Genomic DNA, 21,895 nt, shown 5'->3' on the forward strand with positions numbered 1-21,895 from the left:
AAGGCTGCTGTAAGCCCTCTGATCATGGAAGGGGCCATTCACACCGCAGGACTTCCTTATTCCTGCTTTTGGCTTAACAAATACAGATGCAGAGAAAAAAAAAGTTGTAATGGAAAGATTTTCACCCAATCCTGGTTCTGCGTTGGAAGCAACGATGCAAACAGCTCTGCGACGGCATTCAAGCCTCGATCCCTGAGCGGAGGGAGGCTGATCACCTGGGTGGGAGTAAGACACTGGCACGCTTCTGCCATCACAGGGACCCCTTCGATGTATTTTTGTTGAGGGGCGGCCCAGATTACAGCGTGTAACATTGTGCATACTGTAGTAAGGCAGACCATAAATGTGACATCTTAGGACAGGCCCCTTAAGAATGAAGCATGTTACCATATATCGGTAGTGGGATGCCAGGCACTGCATGGACTATTGGCTTGGGTACAAGGTAGTACCGCATCAGCTCCAACAAAGTGTATCTCTACGTTTGTGTCCTGTTATGGATATATAGAGGAGGGTATTGTATGGTTGGGTTGTAGCCACACTCCACAACTGTATGTGAGAGACAGGGAACGTATTGAATGACCCTATATAGACTGAATAGGACTGGAGGATATAAGACCAGGAACCAATCACTGGAAGGACAGCGTGAGATTCACTTGTCAGAACTGGAATAAAACTGAAGACACTTTACAAAGACAGGAACAAAACCAGATCACAACCAAATCCTTTATTGTACTTTCACTTGGCACAAAATTCCAAATGACTGTTTCATAGGGATGGGGGGGGGGGGGGGGGGGGGGGTCATTCACCTATATGGGGAAAATAGTCCAAGTAAATTAGCATCTCTGTGCACGAATTATCTTGAAATACCAGAAAGAAATAAAGTAGACCTGAAACCCCTATTGATCACTAAGGATGAAGCACCAAAGGGTCACAAAGCAGCATCGTCTCTAGGCCCAGCAACCGGCTGAGACGTCAATCCTTAAATCAAATCAGCAGATTACGGCTTCCAAGCGGTCAGCAATATAAACACACGATGGGACATACGGAGCAGGTTTAGGCCATTTAGTAAAGTATATAGGCAGGAGGTGGCACCACTGCAGGACAGTCGCTTGATCACTGCTCAATGCATCCAAAATAAAATATCAAGTCCTGATGACCAAATCCCCTCCTGCTCAGTAAATGCAGCTCCTGTGCAGACCAAGGTGTCTCCATGGGTGCAGACTACAAACAAGTCCCGTGTGCAGTCTGATCCGGCAGGCAGAAGAATAAAGGGACATTTACACACGGGCAATTATTGCTCAAAATGTGTTCAAAAGAACAAAAATGATCGATAATTGTCCCATGTAAATGCAAAAAAATCCTTCTCATCATGGACTTGGCATTAAAAAAAAAACCAAAACGCTGGGCTGTGGGCTTCTTACTGCGTGTAAACGCTCCCCGCATAGCGCCAACAACCTTACCGGTGTCGTCAGCATTCGTGCCGTCGTTCAGACTACTGTCCCATCTGAATGAGACTTGGAGAGAACCGGACTGCAGGATCAGCTACAGCGCTTGTGAGAGCCGTGTGTGCCCAGAACAGTAGGAGACCACTTGACAAGTTCATTCGTTTTAGACGAATTGGAGAAATAGTCATTATTGCACCGGTTTACACGCCCTATTAAAGGGGGCATTACAAGTAACTTTAAGGCACTTTCCATAGGATCCACCAATCAGGGAGTTAAGACGATTCCATCTTCTTTTGAAGTCTATATATATAGAACCCTCTCATGGTCAGTTACAGACAGCGGCGGGTAGCGGGGTAGGAGGAGTTTGAGAAGCTTCTGAGCGACCACAAGCAACAGGTGAGGATTTTTAGAGATAAACCCTTTATTAAAATAAACTCCGGGGGTTCAAGTTATCCAACTTGTGAAAAGATGTTCGAAATGTTGTGAACTAAGGTCACGGTCCTCCCTGCTTCATTCCCCTGGAGATCCAGCGCTGAAGCTCTGACGGTCCTTGTTTACACGTGACGATACAGCAGTTATTTGCCATGCTACTGGCATCACTAGTCCGTGGTGCAGCCATGATGCCAGTGGTGCGGCACATGATCACCGCCCCATCATCACATGCTATCAGGACTGCCGGAGCTTCAATGCAGGATTGCAATTTTTAAAGATTTTTTTCACAAGGAGAATAAGGGCCGTTAGTGCTTCGCCCCGTAATACATCACCACGCGGTTCTCCTTAAGACACCAGAAACACGAGAAAATATGCATTCCGGGCAGCCACATTGTTGCAGCGCGGTTCTGAGGATCTCAGTCTTTTATCCATAAGCCCTCTGCACCAATGTATGCCGGATTTCTAAACGAACCGCTATGAAATGTGAGGCGGGGTGGGGAGCACTCCTTCACTACTCCCCTGGGTCTGAAGATGCACCTTCTCCGAGACATTTGGCCACTCGCTCCACCGCTAGGCACATGAGGCTCAGTTGGTTTTTAACCTCTTGACATCGGCAGCCGTGTTCGTGTCATCCAGGTCTCGCTTGACGCTGGCGGCAGGTTTGGAGTCACTCAGAGCGGCCTCTAGTTCCTGTTGCAGTTCCCTCTTCTGCTTCCGCTCCTCCATTTCTTCCAGGTCTTCAGCGAACAGAGCCTTGAGGGGGCCCATCAGCTTGGGGAGAATTCTCAAGTCGCTGAGTTGGATCTGAAATGCAGCATTCAGTAAGGTGATTAGAATGTTCTGCGGCTGCCCAGAAGTATATATTCCCAGTCACCCTCAGAGCTGCATTCACAGCCAGACTTCAACAGGCAGGGGGGCCCCAATTTGCTTTAAATCTCAAAGTGCCAGTAATTTTCAAAAGATTTGCTTTCCCCACCTTGTTATGATTCTGCTCACACCCTGCATTATATGCTCTAGTCACATCCGGAGCTGCACTAAACTCTGTTTGCTTTCAGCAATCAGGCTGCAGTTCCCCATATCTCAAAGCTGGTTGGAGGTCGTTCTAGACTAATTAACCCTTTCCAATCCACTGTCTGCCGTCTGAAGACATTATGATTTAAGGCTGTACGGCTCCGATGTTGGAAGACATCCGTCAGGGTTCTCTTACTGTATATTGCCAGCCTCTCTGCTGTCAGAGCCTATCCAACGTGTCACCTCATGCAGTACTGGCTTTAGCCAGCAGATAGCGCCGTTGTATAACAGCAGAAAAAGAGTAAGCCTCCTAGGAAAACCAGGATACAAATTGGATTGGAAAGGGTTAATACCTTAGTGTATTATGGAAGAAGATATAAAATATGTGTCAAATGTATTTACAATCACACTAACCAGAAGTAGTTAAATATTCCACCTCTCCCCAGTGTGAAGCGCTCGGGCCGTCTCCCTTAGCCCCGGAAGCAGTGAATGGAGTGCTTGTCCCTTGCCCGCAGATTAAGGGAGACGGCTAATGCCCACATGCAAAAACTGGAGCGGAGCAGAAAAACCACATCTATCATTTGTGACGCTGTACGATGCGCACGCGAGGCTTCAGCCGCACCGGAGGACCGCTACGTTACCTGAAGTGAAGGGAGAAGAAAAATGCCTCGCATCGGCGGGTAAATTATTTTTGCCATTTTCATGTGACGCGATGCGTTTAACATTAAGAAGTCCTGTTGACTGTCGCAATAAAAAAAGTGTGATTTTACTGCGAATAGCAACAATGCGAGGTAATTCTCAAGAAAAAGCACCCCTGCCTATCAAAAATCGGGGAAAACGAAGATGTGATTTTGCTGCGATCACCTGTGTGAATCTACCCTAAGAGCGCCTGTCCACGGGCGCCGCGTTTTTCCGCAGCAGGAGAATATTAATAGTCACCACGATGAACCTATCATTATGATAGGTTCATTGTGGAAAATCACAGCATGCTGCGATTTTTTTATATGCGAGTGGAAAATTGCGTCGGATTTCCGCTTGTGTTCATCGGGCTGCGCTTTATATTGTTTTCCTATGGAAGGCGTTTCATACGTTATCCGCCGGCGGATTATTGCCGCACATAATGCAATGAAATATCGCCCGTGGACAGGAGGCCTAAAAGGATTTTAAGTGAGTCTATACCTCATTTTCATCCTTTTGTTCCCTTCTGACCAACAGCTTTTCTTGCACCGCCTTGATTTTAACTTGGGTTTTCCTAAGGGCGGAGCCACACAAGCGTATGTGCAAACACGCAGTCATTTTTGCACACGCGGTCAGTTCACATGATGGACCCTCCTTTTCCGGGGATTTCTTAGCAAATTAAAGCCCAATGAGCTCCAGAGGTCTTCCTTTCCCCACAGGGTCACCCTTCCCCTTGCTGCGATTATGTTTTTATCTCCCAGAATACAGTAGGAGCACAAAACTGGCAGCTTCTAGGTGGCAACTACTACTCTGTTCATGCAGCTCCGGGTGTGAATGGAGTGTAAGCCCACCCTGCAGCGAGAAAAACACTGACAATATTCGTTCTCGGGAGCAGCGGGGGTCCCCAGTGTACCAGTCGCAGGTCGTGAAGCCCCTTTTAGACACAACTCACCTTCATGTGATCAAAGGATATCCCAACCTTGCTGCTGAAGCCGTCACTCATGAGGGGCAGCTTGGAATAGCGCTGACTGAAGTGATTCAGCATCATAAACTCTGCATTCATGTTCATTCCTACGGAGATGGCTTGGGAGGTTGTACTGCAACAGACAAAAGTATATTCTAGCACTTCTCACTATTACCCACCCGGCTCTGCCGTACCGGCACTGTACCTGTGCGCCTTCTCGATGGCATCTTGCTCCAGCCCGTCCTCCAGCGTGGCCTCGTGGATCACCAGACTGGCTCCCTTTCCTGAAAACATAAGCATTTCCAAGATCACTTCCCACAAGTGACCAATGGGGTTACACTACAAGACTATTTAGGCAATCCCCCAATACATTCTGTTAAACAGAACGAGCCACTGTGCACCAGCGGTTACTCTACCACCCATGCCATCTTACCCAACTTGATGAGGGCATCACAAGGCATGGTATCGCCAGAAAACACTAACTTCCAGCCAGCCTGATGGACGATCGCACAACCAAAAGCATTCTTACAGTGACGGACATAGCAGGTCTGAAACTGGACGATGAGATATATTAAACCTTAATTCCTGCAGTAAATGCAACCGGCTGCAAAACACAAACAGCTACATCACTTTTGTTATACATCTAGAGCCCGTTCCCCCTCCCCCGCCCCCACCCCCCAGCTAGAACCCGTTCCCCCGCCCCCACCCCCCAGCTAGAACCCGTTCCCCCGCCCCCACCCCCCCAGCTAGAACCCGCTCCCCCTCCGCCCCCGCCCATCTGGAGCCCGCTCCCCCTCCGCCCCCGCCCATCTGGAGCCCGCTCCCCCTCCGCCCCCGCTCCCCCTCCGCCCCCGCCCATCTGGAGCCCGCTCCCCCTCCGCCCATCTGGAGCCCGCTCCCCCTCCGCCCATCTGGAGCCCGCTCCGCCTCCGCCCATCTGGAGCCCGCTCCCCCTCCGCCCAGCTGGAGCCCGCTCCCCCTCCGCCCAGCTGGAGCCCGCTCCGCCTCCGCCCAGCTGGAGCCCGCTCCGCCTCCGCCCAGCTGGAGCCCGCTCCGCCTCCGCCCAGCTGGAGCCCGCTCCGCCTCCGCCCAGCTGGAGCCCGCTCCGCCTCCGCCCAGCTGGAGCCCGCTCCGCCTCCGCCCATCTGGAGCCCGCTCCCCATCCGCCCCCGCCCATCTGGAGCCCGCTCCCCCTCCGCCCATCTGGAGCCCGCTCCCCCTCCGCCCATCTGGAGCCCGCTCCCCCTCCGCCCATCTGGAGCCCGCTCCCCCTCCGCCCATCTGGAGCCCGCTCCCCCTCCGCCCATCTGGAGCCCGCTCCCCCTCCGCCCATCTGGAGCCCCCTCCCCCTCCGCCCATCTGGAGCCCCCTCCCCCTCCGCCCATCTGGAGCCCCCTCCCCCTCCGCCCATCTGGAGCCCCCTCCCCCTCCGCCCATCTGGAGCCCCCTCCGCCTCCGCCCATCTGGAGCCCCCTCCGCCTCCGCCCATCTGGAGCCCCCTCCGCCTCCGCCCATCTGGAGCCCCCTCCGCCTCCGCCCATCTGGAGCCCCCTCCGCCTCCGCCCATCTGGAGCCCCCTCCGCCCATCTGGAGCCCGCTCCCCCCTCCGCCCCCGCCCATCTGGAGCCCGCTCCCCCCTCCGCCCCCCGCCCATCTGGAGCCCGCTCCCCCCTCCGCCCCCGCCCATCTGGAGCCCGCTCCCCCCTCCGCCTCCGCCCATCTGGAGCCCGCTCCCCCCTCCGCCTCCGCCCATCTGGAGCCCGCTCCCCCCCTCCGCCTCCGCCCATCTGGAGCCCGCTCCCCCCTCCGCCTCCGCCCATCTGGAGCCCGCTCCCCCCTCCGCCTCCGCCCATCTGGAGCCCGCTCCCCCTCCGCCTCCTCCCATCTGGAGCCCGCTCCCCCTCCGCCTCCTCCCATCTGGAGCCCGCTCCCCCTCCGCCTCCTCCCATCTGGAGCCCGCTCCCCCTCCGCCTCCTCCCATCTGGAGCCCGCTCCCCCTCCGCCTCCTCCCATCTGGAGCCCGCTCCCCCTCCGCCTCCTCCCATCTGGAGCCCGCTCCCCCTCCGCCTCCTCCCATCTGGAGCCCGCTCCCCCTCTGCCTCCTCCCATGTGGAGCCCGCTCCCCCTCCTCCCATCTGGAGCCCGTTCCCCCTCCTCCGCCTCCCATCTGGAGCCCGTTCCCCCTCCTCCGCCTCCCATCTGGAGCCCGTTCCCCCTCCTCCGCCTCCCATCTGGAGCCCGCTCCCCCTCCGCCTCCCATCTGGAGCCCGCTCCCCCTCCGCCTCCCATCTGGAGCCCGCTCCCCCTCCGCCTCCCATCTGGAGCCCGCTCCCCCTCCGCCTCCCATCTGGAGCCCGTTCCCCCGCCTCCCCCCTCTCCCATCTAGAGCCAATTTCCTTTAAATTCTGCTGGCTGCCTTTTAGGATCCAACAACACTGCTACCATAATGCACTGCACCAAGGGAGATGGTAGAGAACAGTGTTTGAGGAAAGTATACCAGCAGAGCTCTGAGAGCTGACTGGAGTATAAACTATGCAATTTACACAGTGACTCATATCTGAGGGCTGCTGCACGGTGAACATACTTTGTCTAACTGGTACAGCTTTAGAAGAGACGCGATCAAGCCTTTACTCTTGGGACAATCCACTTCTGAAGTCTCTGTCAAATTCCTCGATGGTATGAAGCTGCAAGAAATAATATACATTATAAACCCATCTGTACACACACCGGCAGATCCCACAGCCAGAGCCGCCCGAAACACCTTCAGGACAAAGATATAAGAAGACGACTTTTTTGAACACTTACATGGGGGAGGGAAACTTTTTGGCACCATGGTGCCTGTTGGCCATCTTGGATTCAAGTCCAAGAAACACCAATGGAGCGAGGTTCATGGATTTCAGGGTAGAATTGCATCAGAAATTGATAGAGGCCGCCATTTTTTCAGTTGACGTCATGTTGAATATTAATAAAGTTACGTTGAATTCTGTGGTATGGAAAACCGTAATCATGTCTGTTCAGATACCAGAAGATGCTGGTAACAATCCAGGAGGGAACTGAGATCATCCCGATGGTCGGTAACAGATGATCACATGAGGTGACCGAGGCTGTCAATCAAGAGCACTCAGGCCGGTTTCACACGGCCGAGGGAAAACGCAGAATTATGAAACCCCTGCATCTCAATGGTTTCATTCGCATCTCTGATGTTTTCACTCAGGCGATGTGAAAAAAAAAAAAAAAAAGAGTCACAGCATGTGGCATCTTGCTGCGATGAGCTTTTTTTTTTAATAGAATCGTCCATATTTCCCTATGGCGCCTCTAATATATTGCATCACAAGGCACAAACTTGCGATGCTCATGTGATGCGTTTAACATTAGCAGCGAGAAAACTGCAAGCGACAGGGAAAAAAATAGCACTGATGCTCAAACATCTCAAGTGCAAAAATGCAATATTTCCGTCTTTTTCTCGTGGCCAGTGAGTTCATGAAGTGTCAGGAAAGGGTTCAAGAAGTTTAGGGAAGCAGGTCGGGTCCAGGAGGAACCAAGAACTGGACAATTTGGCTCACCATACTCTGACAGCCCCCTGGGGCTTTTCTGTGGACTCTACATAAAACCAGTCCCACAGCTGTCCACACCCGGGGACTGGAAACCCTCCTTGGACAAGCCGGTCTCAGTTGGTCTTGGCCTCATTCAGTTAAGAGCGATTTTCTTTATAAAGCAAAAAAAAAAAAAAAAAAAAAGACTACTTGTTAGAAGGGTCCTGGGACCAGACAATAGGCTTGGTGTCCCCCTCAACAGTGCAGGAGAGATGAGGCATTATATAGTACATTGATTGGAACGGGTACAGCTTATGTAATGCCGGACTGGACAGATTCCCCCTGAGCGAGTGCCACCCTTATTTCAGGATCCCCATTTCATGGCCAGAGTGGAGTAACGTTATCGAGCACCCCCTCTACTAACTCTAAGCTGGACACGAACTCCAACCTCTTCCTGGTGCGATGTAATGCGATTATACGACAGCTGTTAGTATTTTCATGGTCCACCTTCCCCGATGAACACGGCACCACCGTGGCATGGAGTGTCCAGATCTGGCTGTAGCCAACAGTCTTCGGTCCAGCTGCCATCATCACAACTCCAGTGATTCAGAAACTAATTACATGCAGTCACCCTGCTTAAGTTTCCATGTCCTAAACAGCCAATCACTGGTCAGAAACCTCTCCAAGAGGTTCTGCGTCTAGAATGGGAAGTATCCCAACCAAAAAGGTGATCGACAGCACGTCAAGAGTAAGAAGGCAAAAGGGGAATCCTGCGAGGAGTCCAAAACGTCAACGTCCAGATTCCTGGAGCTCGGCAGAAGACCGAGCCGTTTGGTTTTCCTTCTTTATATTCTTTTTAAAAAAACATTTCTGCCAGCATGGCTCCACGACCACGGCTGGTTTGCAGGTCAAGTTGTATTTCTCAACGGTTCTATTCAAATCTAAATTTTGGGGACAAAAGGGTGCTAAAAAAGGAAAAAGAAGCAATTCTGGCATTTTTTTTTCTTTCAATCAGACGTTCACCATTTTTTGTTCGCACAATGAAAGCATTTTTCATAGAATTTTTTTCTTGCATCGCCATATTCCCAGCTTTATTTTTCCATCTGCGGAGCTGCTTGAGGGCTCGTTTATGGGACATTTTCACTGACACTATTTTGGGGGAGTACATGACTTTTTATTGCATATTTTAGGAGCGGAGGTGTACAAAAAAAAAAAAAATATGACAATTCTGCCATTTTATTTTTTTGCATGCTCTTGACTGAAGTATAAAGAATGCGTTGGCCTAATCCCTTACATCATTAGGATTCTGGCGATGGCACTTTTATTGTCCAAAAGTTTAAAAAAAAAAAAAAAAAAAAAAAAAGTACTTCTGGGGGGAAAAATTATTTTTTATTTTATTTTTTTAGCATAGCCGTATTCGGAGTCATAACTTTATGTTTCCATCTACAGAGCGGCCTGAGTTTTTCAGTATGAGTTGACGTTTTCATTTGAACCACTGAGCGTGCATACGACTCTTTGTTCACTTTTTATTTCATTTTTTGTGAGGCAGGAGGATCAAAACCAGCGATTTAGGCATTGCTTTTACTGTCATGTTTTTCAACATGCGGAATAAATAATTTTAGAGTACTAGTCTTCGTAAATTGTTTTGTCCCACCATGAGGCTTGTAGATGCAGTTCTTTGATTACTTAGATGATACACTTCACTACTTATGTAGCACAGTGTATTATCTGCATTGTCAGGTTACTCACTAACAGTACAGTCTGTTATTGTCACTGTCCCAGGCCACCATGTGTGGCAGACCTGGAGCTCATAATTTGACGTCTGGTTGCCATGACAACCATCAGCACCCCACAAATCGAATTGTGCAAGTGCCAATAGGGTGAAGAAGGGAGCCTTTTCCCTCTCGAAACCCTTTAGATATCATTGTTTGCTTTGACAGGGGAGTCCAAAGAGTTAAATTGCCAAGATTGGCGCCAAGCACCATCCTGCGAGTTACAGCTACGGTCCCACTCCGTTTATTGGGGGCTCAGCTTCTGCGGGAACTACTGGCTCACTGTGCTGTACATGTCAGGAAGGAGATAGAAAATCAGGCAAAACACCAATGTGAACGTTTGATTAATAATATTCTGTGTGGTAATTGGCTACTGCAGATTCAGGGATCCACCGGCAGTCCTACCAGGTCCGGGGAGTTCAGGCAATGGATACAAGCTCTGCTAACAGCACTGGGAGACGTTTAGAGAATAACCGGGAGGAACCAGAATTCATAAGACATGTGTTTGAATTCCGTTCTGGAACGGTCATTACCCCGATTAGTCTCTAAACATCTCCATCAGCAACTATTCCAACAGCATCTTGTACCTTCAAGTCTTCACAAACCTGATCCTTTGTGAAGTGTTAGGATAATCTCAAATGTACAGTCAATTTTGGATATGAAAGCTCCTTGGATCGGATTGCTGCCGGTCGCCCCTCGTAAACAGCGGACTGACGTAATACTCCAGATTAACGGGCAACCAGGAAGACCATGGACAGCGAGGCCCACCCGAGTTAGAGCTTCTCCGCTAGAGTCGCCTCTTCCAGACTCTAGAGAATCCTTTTGACCGATGTTAGAGCCAAAATATTGCCGTCGCTCTAAAACCCAGATCTGCCCTCACCTGATATTGTGGAGAACCTCCTGGCAGTTGTCATGGTATAGATTTAACCAGGACATCAGTACGGTGGGCCCGACGACCAGCACAGGGGTAAACGGCTTCCCAAGAGATGCCTGGAGCAAAACACACATAAAAACACATCATCGACCTGTATTTATCTATATTACAGCGAGGTTATATGTGTTACACGCAGTATATCTTCTCTTTATCTCAGTTCACTCTGCGGTGCTTTTGGATGGCTTCTGGGAGTTCCTATAGTCCTACGGCCAGACCCGTCCGCAGGAACACTGCTATACACTATATGGTATATTATATGCACTGAGCCGCATAGAGACCCCCATTTACAAAAGCGATGCACCTCTGTTGGCCTTCAGAAGTCACAATTTGTCTTGGCATAGATTCAGCCTGCAGCCGTGAGTAAAGACCAGTGTTGTCAAAATGCGTAGGGACCATGACACCTTAGGGCGATTTCATTGTTTGGATGTCTTAATTGATACAATAGAGACTTTACTGGATTGAGGAGTGCAGGTTGATAATTGGGTGGATCAGACTTTGCACCAAGTCACCATGGAGCTGATCTTCTGTACTAGAGATTCCACTAGGTAGTCAGAATATTGGCCCACGCAGACACGATAGCTTCCTGCAACACGTTAGACGAAGTTACAGACCCCGCTCCGAGCAGCCGGCAGGAAGGGGTCATCCATTTATGCTTTTTTGATTCAAACTCTGGCCCTCCCATCAGCCTGCTGCAACAACTCTGGATCCATCGGACCTGGCAATGCTTTTCCTACTGGATTTTGCTTTTCTGCTTCTCTTAAACAAAACTCAAACTAGTTGTCTGCCGTTACATCCCCGCCGTGCCAAGGAGCAACGTGCCGAGTATTCAGATAAACTAGTTGGAGCACCAGTGTTGTGAAGTGCTTCAATTTGTTTGACTGTTTATCAGAGTGATTCCTGCCATCCTGTTGTGACCCCCTTCACCGACAGTTTATAACTTTTATTATATAAAAACCTAATTGCACCCTAAACCGTGCCAAACACGAGTCTAGAGATGGAAAAAGCAGAGTAACCACCCTGAAAAGAGCAACCCTACCTTTCCCTTAATTAAAAAAAACAAAACAGGGGGCAGGTAATATCCATGGTGAGGAAAAACTGGATCTGATCCAAATAATATTGGACAAAAACAAGAAGGTGATTACAGTCGTCCTGTAGCCAATATGTTCCACAGCATTCCAAAATGAATCCATCTATTTAGCAGAAGACCCCGTGTAATATCTGAAGGGACGCGAGTGTGTTGTACCAACTAAATTATTTAGTTTTATCATGTTTGATACCACTCATAACCGGTTATTCAGCGATTTGCTTACCAGAACAGATGAGAATTATGGTATAATGTGATATTTGATTATGACTGATCTGATAAGACAGCTGTATAAGGCAGTCCTTCACACACGCATATTTGCATTGCGGAATCTGGGGCCGGCGTCCGCCCCCGGGTTCCAAAGCAAACATAGTCCCTAGTGTGCTATGGAAAAGCGCTTTCACCTTGTTCGCCCGATTCCGCAGTGAAACTGTATAGGGCCGCCTTCAGCTGCCCGAGCAAACAGAAAACGGCCGACGGAGTGGGAGTGCTCCAGCGGGAAAATGCAGGTACTCTAAGCATGTAATTGCACTAGGGTTTACATATTTCTCCTTCCACACATCACGTTTCAGAAAAATCCTGGTCTAGGACTGAAGCGCTGCACTGAACATACGTAAAGAAATCGCAGCTTTCTGAGGCTAGGTTTTACATGAACGCTTCACTGCCGCGATAAAACACCGGCCAAAAAGTGCCGCCATCTGAAGCATCGGACTCGAATGCATTTGTTCAGATGGGCAATTTTTTGGTACATGAAACTAGCTAACAAAGATAGCACATACCGTGCGCATTTCAGCTGGCCGGAAAAGATAGGAGTTGACCTATCTTTTGCCAGAATACGCCAGCCATTCCCATAGACTCCTATGGGAGCCTATGAGAGCCGACAGGAAAAGGAAGGGGGAGGGAGTTTAGCAGCGGTTCACTTTGCTAAAGTCCCTCCCCTTGTCAGCAGCTCCCATAGGCTGGGGATGGAGGGAGTTTAACACAACTAGCTCTGCTAAGCGACCACCTCCTCCCCTTGCCGGCAAGTGTCGGAGAGGGAGTTTAGCGGAGCTGAACTCTCGCTTTCGGCCAAAGGTATTCCGGGCTGCGGTGTAAATACCGCAGCCCGGAATACCGGCCGTCTGAATGGGCGTGTAAACAGGAGATGCAGGTGCGACCTGGCCGTGGCTGCCTCTTGTTCATGCGATTTTCGGCTGCGATGTGGGCAGCTGAAAATCGCAGTGACCGTGTGAAAGAGCCCTGAACATGGAGTCCTGCTTTTCATCGTTTTTGCTGTATGTGATCCAGGTTTGACTGCTTGCACCCTAATCTATATAGCCATATCCTAGGGCAGAGAGGAACAGGAGTCAGAAAGTCAAACTGAGCAGGAAAAGTGGAGCTCTAGTCCTCAAAAGGCCAGAAGAATAGTCTACAGGTAAAGAGATGGCAGAGGAAGGCAGGGTGAGGAGAAGCACTGGGCCAAGGACAGAGCAGGAGGGTACAAGACGCAGCCTCATCAGTCCTGGGAGAGGGAAAGACAAATTCAGCCACCCTGGGACTGTCATTATGAAGCTGGGTTTGAGGCCTCACTGCATTGTGCTGCGGGCACCTGAAACTGGCAGTCTTCAACTCTGTGGGTATACAGGGCAGCAAGAACTAACCTGTAATCTGGTCACTTGAAAGCGAGGGGACGTAGTGTCTGCCCCCTACTGGCAATAAGCTAGAACTGCTTCGCTCATTGCCTGTAAATAGTGTACAGCCTGCATAGGAGCCGTGTCACACCTAGTGGCTGCAGTCTATAGTCATGGTTTCTAGTGGCAAAGATTGTATATACCATCTCACCTGCATCAAAGACTTGTTTGGTACAAGGAGCATAAAGAGAAGAGGTCAAGCGTCCAGATAAAAACGGCGTGATAAAAAGCAGTGCGGCGTCAGACGACACGCGGTCATTCTTCTTACACTGCTTTTTAATCACGTTGAACTAAAACCCTTTTTATCTGGTCGCTAGACCCCTTCCCTTCATGGCTTCCTGTGCCCCCTAATGATATGTATGAGAAACAGGGGTTGGAATTCTCCCTGGAAAAGTTCAAAGTGAATGCGGCAGGGCTGCAATACTGCCCACAACACATGGGTAAGGGTGGCGCTGTTGCAGACTCTTCTCTCCTCTAAAACAGCCTGTATTTACAATCGGCATTAACGCCATTATGATTACGTACCAACGCCCGCTCCCTTTCCAGCAACACACGGAGGAGACCCTGCGTGGAGAAACGGAGGCGATTACTACATAACACACTATATATCCAAACAAGCATCCGCGACACAAACCACAGAGCTTACGGTGTGATGGTCGGCGTGAATATGGGATACAAACACAGCAGAGAGTTGGCTCAGGATGTCATCCACACGGTCTCCGTAGTGTCGGTGTAGTTGGCCAAAGGTTCCTTCTCCACAATCCAGGAGCATCAGGGCAGAGGGACTGCAAGATAGACATAGAGATGCAGTCTATGATGGACAAGAGAGATGCCGACACAACGGACAGGATGCAGACCTCATCCCCTTCAGAAATGGGGACCGTTCTGCTTGCCAGATCAAATGAAATCTTACATGTAGACATACACCGAGAACACGACGACGATTATATACAGTACCTGACATGCACCAGGGTGCAGCTCACATTACGGGTCTTCATGGGGATAGCGGACCCCGTTCCCAGAAACACCACTTCTGGATACTGAGCGTTCCCCTCTGCAGAACAGCAAGAACCAAATCAGAAACCGGACACTTTATTAGTGTGGTTACTATGGAATAAATACACATTCAATGTACACAGAAGCAAAACCGTGAGGCGGGCAGACGGGCAACGTGTAGCAGCACAGAGGTGGGGTAAAGGTTTTCGTGTCTGAAGCTCTTCATCATATCACATTGAGGTGAGTGGGGGAAGACATTACAGAACACCGATTCTGTGTGCAAAGCAAGACGTTCTGGGACGACCTATAGCGGAGGAACAAGGGGCGCGTGTCCTGAGAAGGCTCACACACAGAAGGTCTCAGCCACATGCAAAACACTTTCCTCCACGCTTCAGGGGGATATTTTATTAACAGACCCGGTGGTCCGAGGTTTCATTAACCCTTATTTATTCATTAAAAGTTAGACCACGTGTTTCGAAGATACTTGAACAAGGTGTTTGCATACACCGAAAAGCGTGGTGTAACTTAAAAAGGGTTTCATGAAGCCCGGACCACCGATCTGTTATTAAGATATTCCCCTGAAACGCAGAAAAAAGTTTATTTTGCATACATTTGGATTTCTTAAATCAAGCCCCCTGGGCGCTTCGCCAGCAACCCTGGACACCGGACGATCACTATTACTACAGGCGGGCCCCTCTGGGATCCCCCTGTGGGATCTCCCACCTATCACCGGGTAATACTCCCCATCTAGATCTGATAACATCTGAGGTCGGAGGCGCTGCTCTGAACACGGCTACTCTGTTTTACACATAGAATATTAGTAACTTAGGTAATACAAACGTAAAGACTAAAGGCTCCTGTCCACGGGTGTAGCGATATCCTGCAGCATATCTCCGCTGTGGGAGCCGCCGCCGGGGAACAGGGGACAGCCGACTAATCTCCGCACTGAGCCTGCCAGATAGGCTCACCACGGAGAATCGCAGCTAGTCACAGCATGCTGCGATTTAAATCCAGCGAGCAAAGAATCGCTATGATCCTCCACTTGTGGACAGGGGGCTGCGCTTTCCATACTAACTCTATGGAAAGCATTCACTCTGCACCCTGCAGCCGGATTATTCACCCTCGGACAGGAGATCCTAAGACACGGTAGCAAGTTCTCCCATATCAATACTACTTTAGTTTTCTATAAAAACATTGAAAGTGTTTTTCTTTCATAGTAACCCAGTATTTTTAACATAGAAGTACATATAAAAAGAACAGTACAGACAACTGCACCCCACATAAAGTCCCCCACCCAGGAGGAGGAAAAAATAAAAAGACCACCCCCCCCCCAAAAAAAACGCAAACACACAGATAATGCATTTGCATTGTTACATTATATTGGCAGCGTATCAAAAGTACATAAAAACTCCAATCTTTCTTTCTAACCAACCAGCACTCCTACTGACCGTATCGATTTACTTTATCTAATACCGCCTTCACATGTGAACATCAATAGTGTGGCGGCCACCACGTTCTGATTTGTGAGCCACCACATCAAGGCTCTGGGAATTACCTCATTTTAAGATGCCGGGGTATTTATGTAACCTATGTCAATATGCCTGTACCCTCACGGGGCGGAAATCTTGTGGTATGACCAAAGCAGCTCCGCACGGAAATACCGCAAGATTCCGGAGTAGAAATGCAGCTTGAAAACTTGCGCCGTTCACCACGGATTTTGAAGCGGCTTCACCGCCTGTATTTCGGGAGAGATACAATTGACATGCCGCTGCTTTCAATTCCGCTCGCCATGTCAGTTTCAGCACAGCTTGGCCACAACGGATTCTCCGCAGCGTGTGGACGAGGTTTTTGCAAATGTCATCCACTTTGCTGCTTGGTTGCAGACTTCAGATCGCACGCGGAGAGTCCGCCCCGTGTGAACCCAGCCTTACACTTCCAGCACAAATGTAACACTACCATTTCCCTCACATCCCTCAAACATCTCTCAGATATCGCTGTCTAGTATGGAGTTGGATTACCGTCCAAGCTGGATTTAAGATAGGATTCAAAGGATGCAACATTTGTGTTGCTGTTCTAACGGCGAGCCTCTGTTCTGCTAATGACAGTTATTGTCGTAGGCTCTTTCCTCTTTGATCTCATATATATTTTACTAGAATACATATTTTTCACATTTGATTGATCTCTCTTTACCTTAAAATACTTATTTAGTAGAAAAAAAATTGTGATTACTTTCTTCTATGTAAAGGAGACAGCAGAGAAGTGCAAAAAGCTGTAACAGCCGCTTCACGTGGACATACACTTCAGACTGAAACTTGTTTTAATTACTGGTCAGTGCCGCATCTTAGATTCCTTTTCACTAGATAAACAGTTTTTTTGTATTCATACTTTTTTTTAATATAAAAGTTTACATCCCCACATTTTCTAGAATGTGTTATAGCGCCACCTGCTGTTTCTGTTGTGCCTACCTCTGTAAACGTTCCAAGGTGGTCCCACATGCACAGTCTTGCTTCAATCTGCTCCACTGGATATGCGGAGGGATTCCCAGTGTGGCGAGCCAACTGCCTCTGCAGCTGCAGTGTCTTCTCTGCTTGTCAGAGATAATGCTGAGCGAGCGATCAGAGCGGGCCAGCCGTGCTGTAATGACACGTACTCAGCATCAGTCCTGACAAGCAGAGAAGACAGCTTCAGAGGCGGCCGCTCACCACACCAGGGATACCTCCACAGTGGAGAAAGAAGCAAAACAGAGCAGATATGACCATCTCAGAATGTTTAGCTAGGTGGGTACAATAGGAACAGCAGGTGGCGCTATTCTTACGAGTCCTGGAATATCTGGGGATAGAAACATTATTAGGAAAGTGCAAATACAAAAATATTTGCAATTATGACTGGATTTAACTATAAACAATATTCACCATGGGATAACCCCTTTATGGTCAGAAGAACTTTACTGACCCTTTGCTGGCACGTCATCAGACTTCAGGAGACTCTGACATTCCTCCAGTGCCGTCCTAAAATGCGGCAGCTCCATGGCCTCCTTCACAAATGCACAAGTGTGGTTCTGTGTGACTTGATCTCTGCAACATCAAAAACCAAATCAGCACAGTGTAATAACTGCCCTTCCTCAACGTCCTTGCTGCCGCCGATCTCCAAGCATAGAATGGAAGATCCTCCTATCACTGCTTACGTAAAAACTGTAGATTACTACATGCGGACATCCCATATATTGTAACATACGGCGCGTCAAATGTGATAGTTTTCCAAATGGTGAAAGGAATAGCATCAGGTACCTAGGAAGAATACAGCCAATTGGCTACCACTTCAGAGCCCCACCCCTGAGGACCCAGCTACCACTTCACAGAGCCCCACCTCTGAGGACCCAGCTATACTCCTCTGCTCACCTTTGCCATTCCATTTTAGGCCTGAGCTGGTATTTCAGAAGACATTCTGCCCTCACGCCAGGCACCTCAGATGCTTCATCCTTCACAGAAACAAGAAAACTATGAGTTATCATCATACTAGATAATAATCAAACTAGTGGAAACTAATAATCTCACCTCCCTGGAACCACTCACCCGTGGGCGGATCTGTGGCAGCTGTGGGAATATATGGGGATGGATCAGATGCAACTGACTCTGGACCTTGTAGCTACTCAGGTTATGTACGGTGGAGGTGTGCTCATTCAGGAGAAGGTGCTCTGTGCCGGGGCCAAACCTAAGGGTGATGACACCGGAGGGTTAAGGATGAAGCAACGCATCTGGATTTTGCAGCAGATTTGTTGCAAATTTTTAGCAAATCCACGGCGGAAACTCCTCGCTGTGACTGGAACCGGCCTAAACTGGTTGGAATTTTAAGGAATTCTCCAGTGCTAAAAAAGCTGGGAACCACTAATTAGGCAACCCTCTGTGAGCCAAACAGCCAGGCCTCAAAGCCGACCCATTTACCCGATTGCATCAGGACAGAATTATGGCGTTTGAGCAACGGCAGGTGTGTAGCCAATCACCAAGTGTAGCACTTCTGGAGGACGTGTCCGCTGGCACATGTAGATCATCCGCCTGTTCTATGCAGTCTCCCCTCTGTCCAGGGAAACCACACATGCAGCTTCCCAGTCTTCGCATAGAGGGAGCATGCGCAGAGATAACCACGTTGGCACTGTTTTACCTCTTTGCCCTGCCTCCATTAAGTTAGGCTTTGTGACAGCTGAACAAGTGCCCACGATACACTTGAACCACTGAAAAAAAAGGAGGGGATCCCCAGCTGCCTGCAACGATTAGAAGGGCTAAAGTCCACTTAGTGAAGCTGTAACTTAGACTGCTTGTTGCTCAGTGATCCCAGAGCCCGCAAGTGTGACAACATACACCGGCCCCTGCTCTGCAAACATGTGACACACATATAGTCTAGCTCCCAAAACCACTGAAGTAATGGTAGCATTGTGGAAACATGCTTACCAGGAAAGCCCTACTACCACCAAGACCCTACAAACCAAATAGTGCCTTAGCAAAAAGTAGTTGTGGGTGCCCCAGTCAGCCTGTATACAGCCTGTTCCTCTGCATCACCACCAGCCCTGGGTGAGGGAAATTGGAAATGATGCAGTCTGAACTATGGACATTAACTTCGAATATGTGTGTGTGAGAGACCTAGCAGAACTAGGGTGGGCATGAAATACCCCCTTCTACATCTCCACGTGCTGAACTAGTAAAAAAAAAAAGTCCATACATTTTGAGAAAGCATATAATTATGCTTGCAAATAACCAGTTTGCACACTGCTCCTCCTTGCATGTAGCCTGGAGGAGATGTAGTGTGCTGCTGGTCATTTCCCAGTGGTCACATGGCATCAGAGGCAGTACTGCCCAGCACATATCTGGGCATGGCGCAGCTCATTTAAATGGCTTATGAAATGTTTCTTGTAGAAAAACTATTGATTATGAAAAGACCCCTTTTAATATCTGAGCCCATTACAGGAGTCTCCTTACCTCTCCATCCACTGGCGGTAAGTAGTGTGGTTAAGAACATGTTCAGGGGTCATGTGTATTACTAAAGCAGCCGAAGCTTCTTCTTTGCCTTCCAGATACCTGCAAAAATAAATAAAAATCTGTATACTCCACATGTTGATGTCGCACCTCTGCCCCAACCAACTGTCGCACCGCTGCCCCCGCCAACTGTCGCACCGCTGCCCCCGCCAACTGTCGCACCTTTTCCATGCCACATTCTCAGTGAGGGGAGTTATGAAGTCTTCGCTTGGACATTCCACCACGATAAAAGTTGGTCCAGGAATATCAGGGCTCAGGACATCTGAAGGGGAGACCTGATGGGAGGAGCCAACAAAAGTCACCTACTAAGAAACAGAAGAAACCACCCAATAACACCTCTGAGCTCCGCCCACATTTTTACCTCTTTGCCGTTGTACGTGACACTTTTATTAGCCTTCAGCTCCGTTATGATTGGTCCGATCTCTTTGGTCCCTCTGTATTATGGGAAACACTAGTGAGTCCGTGGGCATTGTCATAACACAGTGGCATTAGAAAGAGATGCAGGGAGAAGTTAGTTCTTCCTACATCAGATGACACACGGCACTAAGGCCACTCTCACACATACTGTTGGCAAAATGCAGCAATTTCGATTGTGGGGTTTTGCTGCGATTTCACTTTATAGCCACAGCGTAGTTTTTGGCCGCAGCGTACTTTAGCGCACTCCATCGTGATGGGCGATTAGGTGCGCTAAACATGGAAAAATAGAGCAGACAGCGCTCGAAAAATCACGGTGCTGGAGATCGCCTTCCAGCACCACGATTGAGCGCATGTTTGCGAGCCCCCATTGAAATCAATGGGAGTGTTATATTGCAGCATTCAAAATACTGCAGTAAAAAGCGTTTGTGTGAGAGTAGCCTTCGTGTAAAGAGGACATCACAGAATACAAGTCACCAGCTCTGAAGCTGCAGAGTTGTAAAGAAGATTCTAGAGAGATAGCGGCTGTACGTACACCGGGAGTCCCATCTCCTTCGCCTTCAGGACCAGGAAGTGTCCTTTCCTGTCGTGCAGCTGAAAGTGAAATAGAAACAAATCAGCAACAGCAGTGTGGATTCCCGGGACGCAGCACATCAATTTTTTGTTCTTTTTCCCGTTGCGGCCTCGCTCCTCTTTATGGGAGAGCTGGCCACAACGGAAAAGCATACGGCGAAGCTGCTCCAAAACCCGTGGCTAAGTGCCGTGCATTTTGATGCTGCGCTTATCCTGCGGAAATCTAGTTGTTTTTCACTGCGGCAAAACCACGAGATTTCTGCGGTGAAACAGTCCCGTGGGAACCCAGCATAATGCTTCCTACACACGGCCGAGCGCGATATCGGGACGTGAAAATCATCGCTCTGGTGGACATACGAGGTACCCGTGGATGGGAGTCCTTTTTTTTTTTAAAATCAAAACCGCCTCTCATCCCTTCTGCGAGGTTGCGATCCTCCATGTATAGGACTCCATTCAAAAGAAGGGGTTTCACATTTGTGCTTCACACACGAGAAAGGATCGCTCAGTAAATGGAGGCAGAGGGGGCCGGGGATCGCCATAGATGAACGGCAGCCCGTTTACACAGGTTGCTCATACTTTTTATGGCTGCAGAAACTGAGTGACAAAACAGGATTACATGCTGTGACCACCAGTCCCATTGTTGTGAATGGGACACCAGGCGTCCATGACAGCGGCGGAGCCCAATGAATTCCACTAGCTTAAAATGGAGTCCATTGGGTTCCACTAAGGCGTCTGTCATTTTGGCGGATGCATGTGGCGCAATTTTTTTCTGACCAAAAAAAAAAAAAAAAAACACATCTGCAATGGAGCCTCCAGTGCAGATTCAAAGAGCCTCAGAAAGGCTGCATTACCAAATAGCGGTTTTTGTTGCATTTTTATCAACCGCAAAAAAAAAAAAAAAAAAAGTGCTTTTTTTGAAGTTTTTAATTGCAGAAGAACAATCGCAGTTGAATATCGCTACAAAACCCGCATGTGTGAACGCAGCCCGATAACTCCGCATTGAACTCAAAAGTAAAGAAAGAAGGTCTTTGGCCAAAACGCTGCCATTACGTCCTTGGAGAGATAACGGCTTACAATGTTGCCCCCTGCATGCCGTCACGTCTTCCTTCCATGATTCTAGATTGGAGCCATGGATTCCAGTTCCAGGTGACTCGGCATATATTGCCTCACTACTAAAGTGCTCTGGATTGTGCTGCTGGCACAGAAACAATCACTCAGCGAATGGAGGCGAGGCGGATCGGGGATCATTCCAGCTCACACGCCTCCATTCGCAGGAAACAGACCGTCGCTCATCGATTACATGGGCAGATTGTCGTTAGTCCTTCAGTCGCTGCCAGCATCTGCACTGAATGGTCATCGCGCAGG

General features: G+C 49.2%; 1 protein-coding gene across 1 annotated transcript in view; it reads right to left on the reverse strand.

Annotated features, from left to right (window-relative positions):
• Positions 1–1,799: 1,799 nt before the first annotated feature.
• ELAC2 (elaC ribonuclease Z 2) overlaps positions 1,800–21,895 on the reverse strand; it is a 28,295-nt gene continuing 8,199 nt past the window's right edge. Inside the window, exons 9-24 of the mRNA XM_066587573.1 lie at positions 20,493–20,551; positions 19,905–19,977; positions 19,706–19,818; positions 19,487–19,585; positions 18,089–18,227; positions 17,915–17,994; positions 17,469–17,590; positions 14,478–14,574; positions 14,167–14,305; positions 14,046–14,084; positions 10,713–10,822; positions 7,112–7,211; positions 4,961–5,081; positions 4,733–4,811; positions 4,516–4,660; positions 1,800–2,678 (exon numbers count right to left, since the gene is read on the reverse strand). Of these exons, the coding sequence (XP_066443670.1) occupies positions 2,460–2,678; positions 4,516–4,660; positions 4,733–4,811; positions 4,961–5,081; positions 7,112–7,211; positions 10,713–10,822; positions 14,046–14,084; positions 14,167–14,305; positions 14,478–14,574; positions 17,469–17,590; positions 17,915–17,994; positions 18,089–18,227; positions 19,487–19,585; positions 19,706–19,818; positions 19,905–19,977; positions 20,493–20,551 (1,734 nt within the window). The 3' untranslated portion in view covers positions 1,800–2,459. The remainder of the gene's footprint in view (positions 2,679–4,515; positions 4,661–4,732; positions 4,812–4,960; positions 5,082–7,111; positions 7,212–10,712; positions 10,823–14,045; positions 14,085–14,166; positions 14,306–14,477; positions 14,575–17,468; positions 17,591–17,914; positions 17,995–18,088; positions 18,228–19,486; positions 19,586–19,705; positions 19,819–19,904; positions 19,978–20,492; positions 20,552–21,895) is intronic.

The sequence above is a fragment of the Eleutherodactylus coqui genome, chromosome 13 (genome assembly GCF_035609145.1).
Source record: "Eleutherodactylus coqui strain aEleCoq1 chromosome 13, aEleCoq1.hap1, whole genome shotgun sequence".
NCBI classification, from domain to species: Eukaryota; Metazoa; Chordata; class Amphibia; order Anura; family Eleutherodactylidae; genus Eleutherodactylus; species Eleutherodactylus coqui.